Below are 14,041 nucleotides of genomic sequence, written 5' to 3' on the forward strand. Positions count from 1 at the left end.
GGTCAAACGGCCCTCCTCACCCTTGCACTGATGGCCCAAACACATGCTATGTATTGAAGTGTTGCTTTCTGTCACATATGCAATTTATTTTTGAGACTAGGATCTGGACATCTTATAGCGTAGTCTGAAAAATGTATCCTGTATGTAATTAGAGTTTACCTTCATTCATTTTACCTTCATTCACATTTAATTATGCGTTAAGTTAAAGGTACAAGGATTTATTTATGCATTTTATTGTTTTATTTATTAATATCAGTGGGCATTGCCATGCTGTTTCCTTTTCCCTTTGTGAATAAATTAAATTCCATACATTGAACACTGTGAAACAACGTACCATAATGATTCTGCGCTTGCTGACATCATTTAGCAAATAAAACAAAACAAAACATCTCAGACTTGGGAGTACTACTGTATTACTAAAAAGCCTCAAGAGAAACTTGCCTCAGACAGTGGCGCCCAGCAAGTTATGAGGTTCAGCAAAAAGCTGCTCCTGGTAACTTAAAGAGCCAAAATTCCAATCTTTAATTTGAAAATGTGTCACTTCTAGTGCAGAGATAGATATTGCGCATACTGCACTAGCAATGCAGCCCCCCTTGACCCTCTCCGACGTGAGACAAAAAAAGCGCAGGGCAGCAAGAGGGGATGCCATCGACTTGCCCTCCTCAGAGCAGCAAGGAGCTCTGAGACAGTGCTGCTCAAAAACCATTATCAAGAAGGGTAATTGGTGGGTAGGTATAATTACTGATCTCCTATAGTGATAGTTGGATATAGCCCTGCAAAGTGGCATACATTTTTATGCAACTGACCTCACAAATCCAAAGGTTAGTCCTTTCAAGGCATGTTATTACATAAGACCTTGGCACTCAGGCCTTTCTTCAGTGCAACTTGAACATTTTTAAATATCTTCATGAAAAGCAGGAGCTAGGACTTTGTATAAACTAAACAACAATAACACAAGCTGGCACAGATCAACTGCTGTAAAGAGCCTTAAGTGGCTACTGAATGCATATAGGTGAATCACTCTGCAGCACATCGGAGGTCTCACCTTCCAAACACCCTTACAATGAATGGAAGGTGTTTAGGATAAAAGACAATATTGGAGGCAAGAAATAAACAGTCACTTTTGTTGGCTCTGGGCAAAATAAAGAGACATTTCCTACTCACCCACTTACATACAGTGTTGAAGATACACCTCCTTTACTTACAATCCTTCCTTCAGAACTTGCTTTGCTTACTAAATATACATCACAAAAATGTACTTTTTAACCTGGGATTGTGCTAACAATCACCTACTGTACATTTCAGTAACTGACAAAAATATCCAGCACAAATTTTACTTACACTGACCCTGGACTTGCTGTAGGGGGTGGACCTGAAAGCAGAAACAGAACTTGATTTAGTATTCAGTATACTGAACGTTATAGTAAAAGTCTAAGGTACCATAAACATATGGCACTAGGTACACTTTACAGTGCGGGATGTCAATCAACCTGCACACAATGCTTTTACCTTTATTTATAAGAATAATTCATATTACAAAAGGTCTGGGTCAAGTCCTGTTTTCTTCACAAGGATGCTGGTAGGTCTTTGGGGGATAGCACTTCTAAACATCTCTGTAACTTGTGGGTCCAACAACCAAATTATACATAGCAGGCACAGACATTTAGGAACAATTCAGTGATACTGTTGTTCAACTATTGGGCAGATTAAATGATGTTAGATAAAGTACAGAACAGACACAAACTCTATATCTTCAGGAACAGATTTTTCGTGCCAAGACATAGATTCCAATTCTGACTGCATTTGTTATTCATTCGCCATTCATACCATTGTAAATACGCTTAGGGATAACTGGACTTGCAGAGCTTATTGCCGTATATGTTGTCATTTTTATATTTTCCTTACAAAAAACTGAATTTTGTACCACAGGGAGCTAAGAGACCAATAAAATAGTTTTTTTTGCATACATTTCAAACTTACCAAATTTGACAAACAGCACCCCAGTTGTAGACACAGTCTTCCTGCCATTTGTTGCCACACACTGGAAATACCCAGTGTCCGTTGTGTCAAGGTTTCTAATCCGTAGCCTAGATCCATAGTTGGTTGTACGGAATGAAATTCTTCTTGGCTCCTGAACAACTGGAGCATCATTTTTTAACCATCTTATTGTAGGTGAGGGATTCCCTGAAACCTTACAATGCAATTCTGCTGTCTGACCCAGTGATGTTGTAATATTATTCATAGGCTCATCAAGTTGCAGGTATATATCTGGTAAAGAAATGAAAGAGAGATGTAATCATTACATAAAGTTCCCCTTCCAAACACTCTCAGTTCAGTTGTTTGCTGATAGTTCTCCAGAAATAAATAAAATAGAAAGCAACTGAGAAACAGCCCAACTGAAACTGGAATCATTGGGCAGAATGCAGTTACTGGTAAAAGTATAAACACTGTGTTTATTAGAAATATTTTAATGGTGAAGAGCTAATGTGGATTTTTAAAGTGTAGCCCTTCACTGTTGCACAAAGAAAGAAAGCATGATAATTCCTCCATTTAATGGTTTGTATTTCTCAAAATGCACATGGAGAACAAGTATAATCAGAACTGCTTTGGGGAAATATTGGGTGCTAGGCACAAGGACAACAGGGAAGTTCTCTTCCTGTGGAACCCCTCTTTGAATTTCTTTTTTAAATTACATACAAACTGACTCAACATGAAAAAAAAGATTTTCTAAGTACCATTTAATTAACAAAAAGATGTCTTTCTAATGGCATTCCTCATCTTTGCCAAGAAAGCCGCACTCGGTCAGACTTTAGGGTATGATACTTAGATCAAAGCAGGAGAAAAAAACAGAAGCATTCCAACAACTTGTTAAATAAAAAGCAGTTTCTCTTTTTTGGCAGGCAATATATTATTCAGATATCATTATTATAAGCGTTCCTTTCAAGTAAATATCACTTTATTCTTAAGGAAATTAATAGTCTAGTCTTGCTTTCAGCATATAACAGAACTCCTTCATGTTGCATACTTGTTTATAGGAATCTAAGTGAAGACTTCACTAAAAAAAATGCATTGAAATAAGTTGGGACTAAAGACATATACAAAGGCACAGAAATAGTCAAATGGCGCCCTAGATACTGAGGCAATATCACAAGCTGTTCCAACAATTTGTCTTGTGGTTTAAACTACAGTAACTACTAATACTATCAACACCCACACAAGATTAAGCAAAACCATTAAACTAAATAAAAAAGGTTTATTATAACATGTTGTATATTTCTCAGATTTTGTAACATGAAGGCTTTTTGCTATTGTCTAGCAGGTTGTTGCTGGAGAACAGTTCAGTAACACGGGATTCTTTCTTGCTCACATAAATGTACTCCCTGTAGCCAAGACATCTGCAGTGTATGTTCCTGGCACTTGTTTCACTGTGCAGTGCCGTGGGCAGTTTCAATATTCAGCCTCATGGCCAAGATACCAGTAATGACGGCCAGCTACTAACAGGCCTCGCCACAGGATCTGTTACTTCTGCCAGCAGCAGCTGTGTTAGAGCCTAACCTCCATTTTTGCACAGAAAGGTGAGAAACTGAGGCCACTATTTTCTAGTACATAATTCTTTGCTTAATTAGCTACTTCTGTAACTGTACTCACATTCTGTGAGTGATTAGATAAATTTGCACTCGTACTACTTTATACAACAAGGTTGCCTAGAAGGAGACTGACAGAAATTGTAGCTATAACAAAGGCAGCTAATTGTGTAAAGAATGATTTTGTAACACATAGATAAATATTAGTTTAGATTAATATTCATTAGATTAATATTAAGATATATTACATGTAATATTTTCACGCTAATATATTAGCATGTAATATTTTAGCAGAAAGCTAATATTTTAGCTTTCTGCTTTGTACATCCCTTGTCTTACAGCTGAAGTTCATGAACTGGATACATTTCCTTCCTACAAAGTATGTCTCGAATATCTTCAAGTTCTGGAAATGTAAGTTTGAGTTGTGCACAGAATATGACATTAAACATTGTATTGTAACAATTTAAGATGTATTTCATTGAAGGGAGATGACAGCACAAAAAATGTTTATTGTGTTGATTTGCAGTGCATTAGGTCAGACCATGCCTTCGACCATACAAGACTTACATCACAAAGGGCAAACTTTCACTATACATGGTGCTTTCAAAGATGTGATTCTCATCATCAGGAAATCTGATTTACAGTCCTTTTAAGAGGTTTTGTTTAAAACAGACATAGGAATGTTTTCAAGGTTCTCAATCTATAAAGTACATTCAATAAAACAAATGGGAGGATCTTTTACTGGCACGGGAAGATGTGGGAGTTTATGGCCTACAGAGAGAAAAGGAGTATGAAGGTTTTTTGGCTAATAACAAAAGTGTTCCCATTAGTTCAAATGTTTGGAAAATGTTTACACTCATAAAAAATTGTCATTTTATGGGACTGTTCAAAGTTTTAGACAATCAGTTAAGGACAGAATACTGTAGGACAAAGCATAGCAAATGCATAGTGGTTGCCATGTGTTAACACCCACCAACCAGAACCTCTCCTGCTACAGACAGAAATAGCATGGGTATGTAAGACTCTGAGTTAAAATATTTATGGTTTTATAAAATATGTTCTATTAAAATGAAATTGTCGATCCCCTGGAGTTTATTTGTTGTTTTCCCTTTTTTGTGAGAACATTTAATTTAATTTAGTGTTGTTGCAGCTATAAGTCAAATAAAAGCATGAAAAAAGTCAAATATGAGAACAAGGGATTTTTGTAATATTCAGTGTCTAAACAAACTATAGTTGACTGAACAAAAGATTGAAATGAAACAGATCAGCATGCGGAGCTGGGGAGTAAGCCAAACTCCAAACAGGGGGTCTTTCCATTTCCACCATTTATTCACAACCAATAGGAAGGTTGTTCTTCAGTACTTTAACCCATTCCCAATATAAATTTTCAAATACGCATCAACAGCCATGAAAAGATCATACCTATAAATTGCAATTTTGTAGGTGTTAAGGGGAATAGTGAGTAAATATTTTGATGCTGATCTACGATAAAGGGAAAAAATATATATATGTACATAGTACACATAATAAAGCCCTAATTTAGCTTGGTCCTTCCAAATCACGCTCCCACAGTGGAGTGAAATATTATTTTTGTTTTAACAAAGGAGCTGATAAGCTGAGTTACAATGTTTTGCCAAGCAAAATTATGAGGCGTAAATGCCATATAACATACAGAATTGTCAGTGACTGTGCTAAGGTAATATTTCAGTATATAAACTCCCACTCACAGTTCACAGAGTTCACTGGCTTCCATAATTCACTAATTTCCTGCATTCTAATAACTTTAAAATTTTTATTTTCCTGTTGACCTTTGACAAGAAGGGGCAATCCAATCAATATATTTTCACAGCCTATCAAATGAGTACTGAACAGTTTCATTTCTGTTGTACCTATGGCTTTGTGTGTTGCTATAGGCATATAAAAAATTATCAGAAATGTAGGTAAATACAATTTTAGAAGTCACAGAGAGTTGGCTTTTAGCATTTGTTGGGATTTTTCCTTCACATTGGACTAGCTGGTAATAATTTATAGTTCTTCTAGAATATTGTAGGGATAAAATATTTAAAAATAACCTTTTAGCTGGTAATGCTACAGCTAGATGGAAAGACATCATTTCAATGCATAAGCTTAGGACCTCCTACTGTGAGGCTCCAACTCTGATTTAACTATTATGCCAAAGATTCACAACAGCTATTGCATGTGTAAACAACTACAGAGCCTTAAGATCCCCATACACGGGACGGTTCTAGCTGCCGATATCGCTCCCTTAGACCGTTTCAGCAGCTAATTGGGCCGCGTATGGGCACTACCGACGGGCCTGCCCGACCGATATCTGGGCTGAAATCGGCAGAAATAGATTGGCTGTTGGTTGCTCTGACCTCTTGTTCTAACCCTGAATACGTAGTCAGCCAATGACTAACTATGCAAAGTTTGGGAACCCTGACATAAATAGTGTGAGAAAGGCAGCATTTTAAATTTAAACCAAAAAATATTCAATAGGTAAAGTCTAATTGGCTGTTGGTGGCACCACCCACATTTTTAAAACAAAAAAATGCAGTCCCCTAGTGACCCTGGTGTTAATACTGTGAGAATGGCAGCAGGCTGCATTTCCCAATTGAAAATCATTAGTTAAAATCTGATTGGCTGTTGGTGGCTCTGCCCACTTTTCCTAACTCTGAACTGCAGTTACCTGGTGACTAGCTCTGCAAAGTTTGGGGACCTTAGTATTAATATTTAAAGAATGGCAGCAGTTTAAATGTAAACATATGAAGTCTATAGGTGAAATCTGATTGAATGTTGTTGGCACCGCCCACTTTTCTAAACTTGGAACGACTTCACCCAGTCACAAACTGTGTATAGTTTGGGGACCCTGACATTAAACATGTGCAAATGGCAGCAGCTAAAATTTCCTCACTGAAAACAATGAAATAAATGATTGGCCCCACCCACTTTTTCTAACCTTGAGTACAAAGTCACCCAGTGACTGACTGTGCAAAGCTTGGAACCCTGGCATCAAACCAATAAAATTCAATAGGTAAAATCTGATTGGCTGTTGGTGGCTCCGCCCACTTAATAAACAAAAACTTGAATATGTAGTCACCCAGTGACTGACTGTGCAAAGTTTGGGAACCCTGGCATCAAACCAATAAAAATCAATAGGTGAAATCTGATTGGCTGTTGGTGGCTCCGCCCACTTTTCAAAACTAAAACTGCAGCCCCCTAGTGACCAACTGGAAAAAGTTTGGGGACCCTGGTGTTAATTTTGTGAGAATGGCAGCAGGTTGAATTTCCCCCAAGTCAATAGGTAAAATCTCATTGGCTGTTCACAGCGCTGCCCACTTTTGGCCATCATATTCATCATATTTTCATTCAGGCTGACCCCATGACTAAGTGATTCAAGTTTGGGGAGTGTAGCCTCAAAGCTGTAAGATTGGCAGCAGTTTCAATTTCCCCATAAAAGTCAATGGGTGAAATTTGATTGGCTGTTGTTGGCCCCTCCCACTTTGGGTCATCCAACAAATGTCACTGTTTCATTCGGGGTGACCCCATGATTATATTATTCAAGTTTAGGGGGTGTAAGAGTGGCAGCAGTTTAAAAATCTTCCCTGTCAAAGTCAATGGGAAAATTGGGGTGTTCAGAGCACCACCACAAAAAGACCAGGGGTGGGATTGCTTAGAAAAGCACAAGCAACCTGCTCCGCTATAGGGCAAAGAAGTGTGGAGAGTTTGGGTGTTGTACCCCTAAAACTGTAGGAGGAGTAGCGTTTAGAAAATGGGGGGTGCTAAGAAGAAGAAGAAAAAGAAAAAGCGGAAGAATAAGCTGAAGTCGAAGAACAGTATTTTTCAACCCAACATAAATAGGCTCTGGTATTTCAAGCACATAGTGGCCCAAACAGCCTCCCACAGGTCCAATATGGCATCTTACATTCATCCCCATCTTTAATTTGTACTAACAGGCATGGCATTTGCTTGCCACTGCACACTCATGCATAAATGCATACTTTCACAGCAGAATCTGCATTTTTTCTGTATATTGTTATCTCAACATATCCAGTCTTTTTCTCAGCCTTAATGCATGCTCAGGTACAAACATTTTCAAACAGAGAATAGCTAATGGCAGGCATATGAGATGTTGAGATATTCTTTGGAGGGGTAAGGTATCCTTCTCTAGAGAAATATATACTATATCAAGTTAAAGGTATAATAACAAAAAATCCATCTGCACACATGTTCACCCTAAAGGCTAACACCTGGACCCCCACAATTTATTTTTCTGTGCCCCCACAAGCTGAGGCATTACATATAGCAGCTTCTGTAAAACATCAAGTATGTAATACAATTTAACTTTTTAAAAGCACTATTTTCCACTATAGTCAATATACCTTTTCCATTTCCTTTTTCGAAAATATTTTGCCTCCACCCTAGATCGTTTTCTGGAGCCACCATTAATATAGACAAATTTGATTCAGAGAAAGTGCTGAAAAACAGTTTCCCTTAACAGTAGCTCTTAAATATAATTTGGAGATTTGCACATCTTGGGAGCAGATTTATCAACATCCTGATTTTAGTGGTTTTAGAGTTTTTATTGACTACATGAATTCAAGAAAAGAATAGAGTTACTGTGAATGTGTTGTCCCAAAATAAAAATAAATAAGGCAGCCCATGTGGCTATGTCTAAAGGGAGGACTTCTCGCGCATGGCCCCAGTCAAAGGTCTAATTATTGAGAGATGAAAAAATGCAGGAGCCTTTCAAAAGGCCATAGTTATAAAAAGTACATATTTTATAGAACATGGGTAAGCACCCTATCAGGCTTTTCTCATTTTTTTTTTTCTTTTAAAAAAAGCTCACACATTTATTACATTCATCAAAGTTATGGCCACAAAGTTCTATTTAATAAAAAAAAATATATATATCATGTTATAATTTGTGTGTGCTGTCACTGCTCTGTCACATTGCTATTATCAATGCAAAAGAAGCTATCCTACAGGAGAATAGTGGGGTGGGTGAGGCAAAAACCAGAGACATTCTTAAGCCAATAGCTGCAGGCAGGGACTTTCTCGATGGACACTTTTCCTAAAAAAAAATGCCCTGAACAATTTAGCAAGAAAAGTGCAAGGGTATCTTATCTTATACCCTGACCGCAACAATGAAACAGCTGTTCTATAAAAACAAAATAAAAGATAGTATTTGGTTGTTCTGCTATAAAATATGAAATGCACAAGTTCCTATATTATTTGATATGAAGGTAAAGAAAAATGTAAATCAAGTCCATCATGGTAAGCTCTTGAAACTATCCAGTGCTTTTGGAACACTGACTGCAAGACCCTAATAGAACATCGAACTTTCCTATCTCATCCATGATTATCAAAATGATGGTAGTCAGCTGTGCTCCCTGAGGTCATGAGTGTATAGGAAACCCATCTCCCAGTGATATAGTGATTGGGAAATTCATACTGTTTTAGTAGTTTGCCAAAGGCTGGAGTTTAACTTAACACCCACTTAAACTTGCATAATATATTTATCCAAGTACAAAACCAGCTGGAATTCATATTAGAATGAAAAAAAATATTTTCTAAAAAGTTTGCTTAAGAATACTAATCTAGTGCACTATAGAAAAGCATGGGTGCAGAGGTCATACTCTCAAATGTAGCAGTTGCACAAATAGAAGTGATACAAAGAGCTGAATAACAAAGCTTTTGTTAACAACTAAATAACACAGTTTGTTTCCAAACTGAAATGGACATGTTTACCTTCTTAAGATTAGAGCGATCAAAGGCTAATTTATTGGTTATTAAAATATAACCACAGATCTGGATATCTGATCACCAGTAATCTGCCACTCAACTCGGATATTTTTGGCCAGACCAGAGTATATCAAACTCAGCAACAGGTGCTGTTGTGCTAGAATGGATGTGAATGTTGCCTGTGTTAAAGCCATTCATTAAAGTAAATATGTCAAAACACAGTCCTTGCACTTTTTTATACTTGAGCTTTGTGCCATTGTGCCTGTTTTGCCTCTTCTGCTGAATCGTGAAAAGTGCACCTATTGATGATGGGAACTTGGAGCTAGCGCTGCCCTCACAGTGGCAGTTGAGTTCCCACAGTGGATCATGTCTATAGGAGCGGTAGACTTGGGCCAAAACTTGCAGCCATTTAAATGCTGGACAATAAATATAATGAAACCCCTACAATTTGCATCCAGTTTGCAAATATGGCACCATTTGGTGAATCACATGCAATGCCATACATGTCTCCAATGCTGGAATTCTGGGGTAAAATGCTGCATTGTGCATAAAAAACATGGCAATTGGTGTCTTAAAATTGAACTATGCACACAGTACTATGTTCGTAAATTATCCTTAACTGGGCCTCATTTGTGGGCAAAGCCAACCTATTGCTTTTACTGCAAAGACTGCTAACTCTGAGAATCCTGCCTTGGCCAGCACTTTACAAGGACAGCTTGTAATTTACAATTTACTATTTACAATATTAACTTCATGGTACCTAATCTTAAATAACATACATACAAAGCGCTGGCCCAAGAACATGTGATAGAAGGCAGGACAGGTGTCCCTTTGTACTGACTCAGATGATTGGCATGTTCATGGACACTGACTTTTACCTCATGTGTTATTTCAGATCAGATCCCATTACATCACAAAGACTGCAAAGCGGGACACTAGAACACTTTGATGACAGCATACAGGGAGAGACGCATAAGGTAATAATTAAAAACCTGCATCTATAAACCACGAGAAAAAGCAATGTCCACTAACAGACTGCAACTGATATAAAAAATACATATTAGGGCAATTCTTTTATAGTTGGGTTCAAAAATGATTCATACCTATTTTGGTTGGAGTAACAGGGGCAGTTCAAAGTGACTCTACCAGAAACAAGTGATGCATTTAATACTAATTTATGTCTACTAGAAGAAGAGCATTTTATTTAACCCTAAGTTCTGCTTACTGGTTGGTTTCAGTGGTTTAATGCTAAGATACTAGCCCCCCCCCCCCCCCCATCTTTTTAGCTTACCAAACCTTGCTTTAGATGACATCTTTCATATTCATGTACTGGAATAGAAAATGACCTATAAACCCCTATACCTCCCAGCAGCCTCTGGGGTGACTTTCATACTTATGTCCCTGTTTAGTTTAAACATACTCTGCTCTTTGCATGAATTATTACTCCTTTCAGATGGATGTTGTGGGGAACCTTCCAATGCACAGTCTTTGGTCTGTGCTCTTGCATCATATAATCATATATCATACCCACAACTTCTTTAGCTCTTGTACAGCTCACTTTTAGTTGACCAAGCATGGTGGGAATTCATGCACCCGAATTCTTGCACCCAAATTGTGTGAGGCGTCCAGCCTTGGATTGTGATGGTTGTAATACTTGTTTTTCTTTCGTAACACAGCTTCTATTACATGACCCCTTCTGTAAGAAAACCAAGCAATTTTGTGCTTTTACCGATTTCTGGCTGTGAGGGCACCTTATTGACCCTGAGAGTAGAAGCTTGCCACCACTAATAAATCGAAGCCAGGAACCAAGTGCTTTGGGGGATGTTATGCCACAAAAATAAAGCTACTCAGTTCAAAAATATACATATGGCCTCCATAGAATCTGGCTTCTATTACCAATACCTTCACCTGCTTAGTGTCTGTTCCAGCAGGAGTGTCAGAAGATTTGAATGAGAAATGTACAATGTGACACGTCTCTTGACCTATTCATGAGTTTATGTCTCAACGTAGGAAAGGGAGCAAATATTTTTAATATAGTGTGTTTAATTAGTTATTTATTATTATACTGCTAAAGACAAATGTATCCAGCAGGACTTCAATTCAAAGTTGACTCTGGGGACCCTGGGAACATATGTGTTTTATTTATAGCTTTTCAGTACAGTACTTTGCATCCCATAAATATTCATACATGTGCTGTAAATGAAACACAAATTATCATTTAAAATGCACTTTCAACTACTTCAATGGAAAAGAAAACAATAGATGCAAATGTACTGTAGCTGAAATAATGTTTAAACAGACTCACAGTAATTTACTGCTTTGGCTGCAAGCAGAGCATTTAAATATATAAACCGAGTCCCATGATCATTAGTGGACATGATTTACGGAAAGTTTCAAAATAGAAAGTGGAAAAGAGAAAGCAGGGAAGAAAAATATAACTGTGCATATAATGTAAGTGTGTGTTCACCTAGTCAGGTAAATATCATTTACTAGTAGGTGAGCTGAATTTATATTTACATATATAAATCTTTCCCCCCATGGTACTCTACCAGTTCCAAGTCCAACAGTATTCAAGAGTCATGCATACACTGGCCTTCTACAGATTTGCTTTATATGTGATTAATATCATACACCCAGAGTTAAAGGGGAGAACTGCATACTGGTGGTTACTTGCAAAAGCAAGATTATTGTTTCATTCATCACAGCATGATTATATCCAATCTTTCAGAGCTTAAAATAATGTGGTCATTGGAGCCCACATCCCCAGAAGGTTTAATGAGGTGTAAAACCAACCTTTGTGTGATCTTTGGGAAAGCAATAAATACAACAGCCATGTCAACTTGAAGCAACTGAGGTCCTATGAACTACAGCTACCAGCATGCTCAGACTGCCAGTACATTGAACTCAGCCAGAGTAACAATTGTAAAAAAGCTGTTCGTGTTCATACAAACTTTCATACAAAAAACAAACTTTCAATTATTCCTTCATTATTTGTATACCACTAACACACTGCACTCACAACAGACCCTTCCCCAGTGGAGCTTGCACAAGAAAACACACAGAAAACACACAAAAAACAACTAATCTACCATTACATTTTTGACCAGTGGTAGGACTCGTGGTAGAACTCGACAATTAGTACTCTGGTCTAAACTAAACCCACGATCCCAACAATGCCAATTGGCAATACAAATTTCTGGATCACCACCCACCAAATGACACCCACCAATTGAATCTTCCAACTGCCAGCAGGTTTTAATGAGGGAACAATGCACTAAATATCATTGTATTCAATTATTTTTTTAGCTAAATATTATCTATAAAACACATTTTGTCTTGTTGCGAAATACCCTCAGTCTGTTTTACATGCAGCACAAGTAATTTATTAGATTTATTAGGGTGTGCTTCTCAGTTTTATGACTATGATTAAAAATACTATGGAAAAGGTAAGAGACAGCACATTACAGAGAGATGTACATTAGAGACATTAGAATCCATCTGGTAATGACATAGGTTGATGGGAACCTTGCCTAATAAAAAGGCTTTATGAAGTGATAGCAGATAGAAGAATTATATTTAATTTGCCTGAATATAGCATTTCTCAGTATATCCTGAAAATCAGATTAAAAGTGAATTTGTTAGATTAATAGATCTCTTAGTAGAGAAATAATCTGTTTGCCCTTTTTACATTAGTTAGGCATATTAAAAAATGTGCTGCATTTGCTCGATTGTTCTACACCTGCTCTATTGCACGGAAGAAAGGTAATGTGGAAAGGTAGAACATATAATTCACCCCCATTTGGCCTGGACTGTGTTTAAAAAGCGGCGTTGGCATTTCAAACACACAAAGGCCCAAAGAGCCCCCCACTAAATTATTTCTGTCCATGGCATTTTACAGCAGCCCCTCTGGCATTTGCCAGAATCCACTGATAGCCAGTCTGGGCCAGTCCCTCATCTCTCAAGATTGATTTAAAGGTGACTGTTAAGCTTCACAGTCAATGACACTAAGGCTGATGGCACACAGGGCACTTTGTTGCCAGTGGGAGGGACAATTTCCCATATTTATAAAGATGTGTCAAAAATACACTGTTAAATTGTATGTTCTTCTTCAAAACATCAAGACAAAATAACCATTTTCTTTCCACAGGGGCAGACAGGTTGAATTTGAATTTCATTGCACAAACACTTGCAATTTGAATTTTGAGTTAACAAACTCAAATATTCAATATTTATTAGGCATATTTAAAAAAAAACAAAAAAAAAACTCAAATGTCAATCTTGCCTCTAGTTCCTCCATTTAACATTGCAAACCATTCTGAAGCCCAATTTTTAAAGCAGATGTTATTCCAAAAAGTCTTTATTTGCTAATTGGGCGAAACTGTACAAATTTACCCTTTTCAACACTCTGGGTGATGTGAAGAAAGCAGAATAACAGCAGAATAAACCATTTGATTTGTTCTCCTATTACCTGCCAGAAACAGGACCTGTTTTGAAATATGTTTTGTTATCAGACAAGAGATGTCTGGAATCCGAACACAAGTGCTTGTGCATATCCTCCTAATTTCAAAACTCAGAACAGTGTAAGAATTCGATCCATTTTCCATCTGTCTACTGGAAGGTACACTGCAGCCAAGAGGAGATTGCTACACCTGTATCTTAGGCTGAGCCAATACGTCAAAAACCCATCACTTGTTATCACACTTGGATTAAAT

At 37.5% G+C, this 14,041-nt stretch overlaps 1 protein-coding gene across 3 annotated transcripts in view; it reads right to left on the reverse strand.

Moving 5' to 3' along the window:
• The window catches only part of ror1 (receptor tyrosine kinase-like orphan receptor 1), a 177,336-nt gene that overhangs the window by 46,381 nt on the left and 116,914 nt on the right, over nt 1-14,041 (reverse strand). For all 3 annotated transcript variants that reach the window (XM_004913930.4, XM_004913932.4, XM_002931613.5), the window contains 2 exons: nt 1,981-2,268; nt 1,342-1,372 (listed from right to left, as the gene is read on the reverse strand). In XM_004913930.4, the coding sequence (XP_004913987.1) occupies nt 1,342-1,372; nt 1,981-2,268 (319 nt within the window). The remainder of the gene's footprint in view (nt 1-1,341; nt 1,373-1,980; nt 2,269-14,041) is intronic.

This window comes from Xenopus tropicalis, chromosome 4 (assembly GCF_000004195.4).
Source record: "Xenopus tropicalis strain Nigerian chromosome 4, UCB_Xtro_10.0, whole genome shotgun sequence".
Taxonomy (NCBI): Eukaryota; Metazoa; Chordata; class Amphibia; order Anura; family Pipidae; genus Xenopus; species Xenopus tropicalis.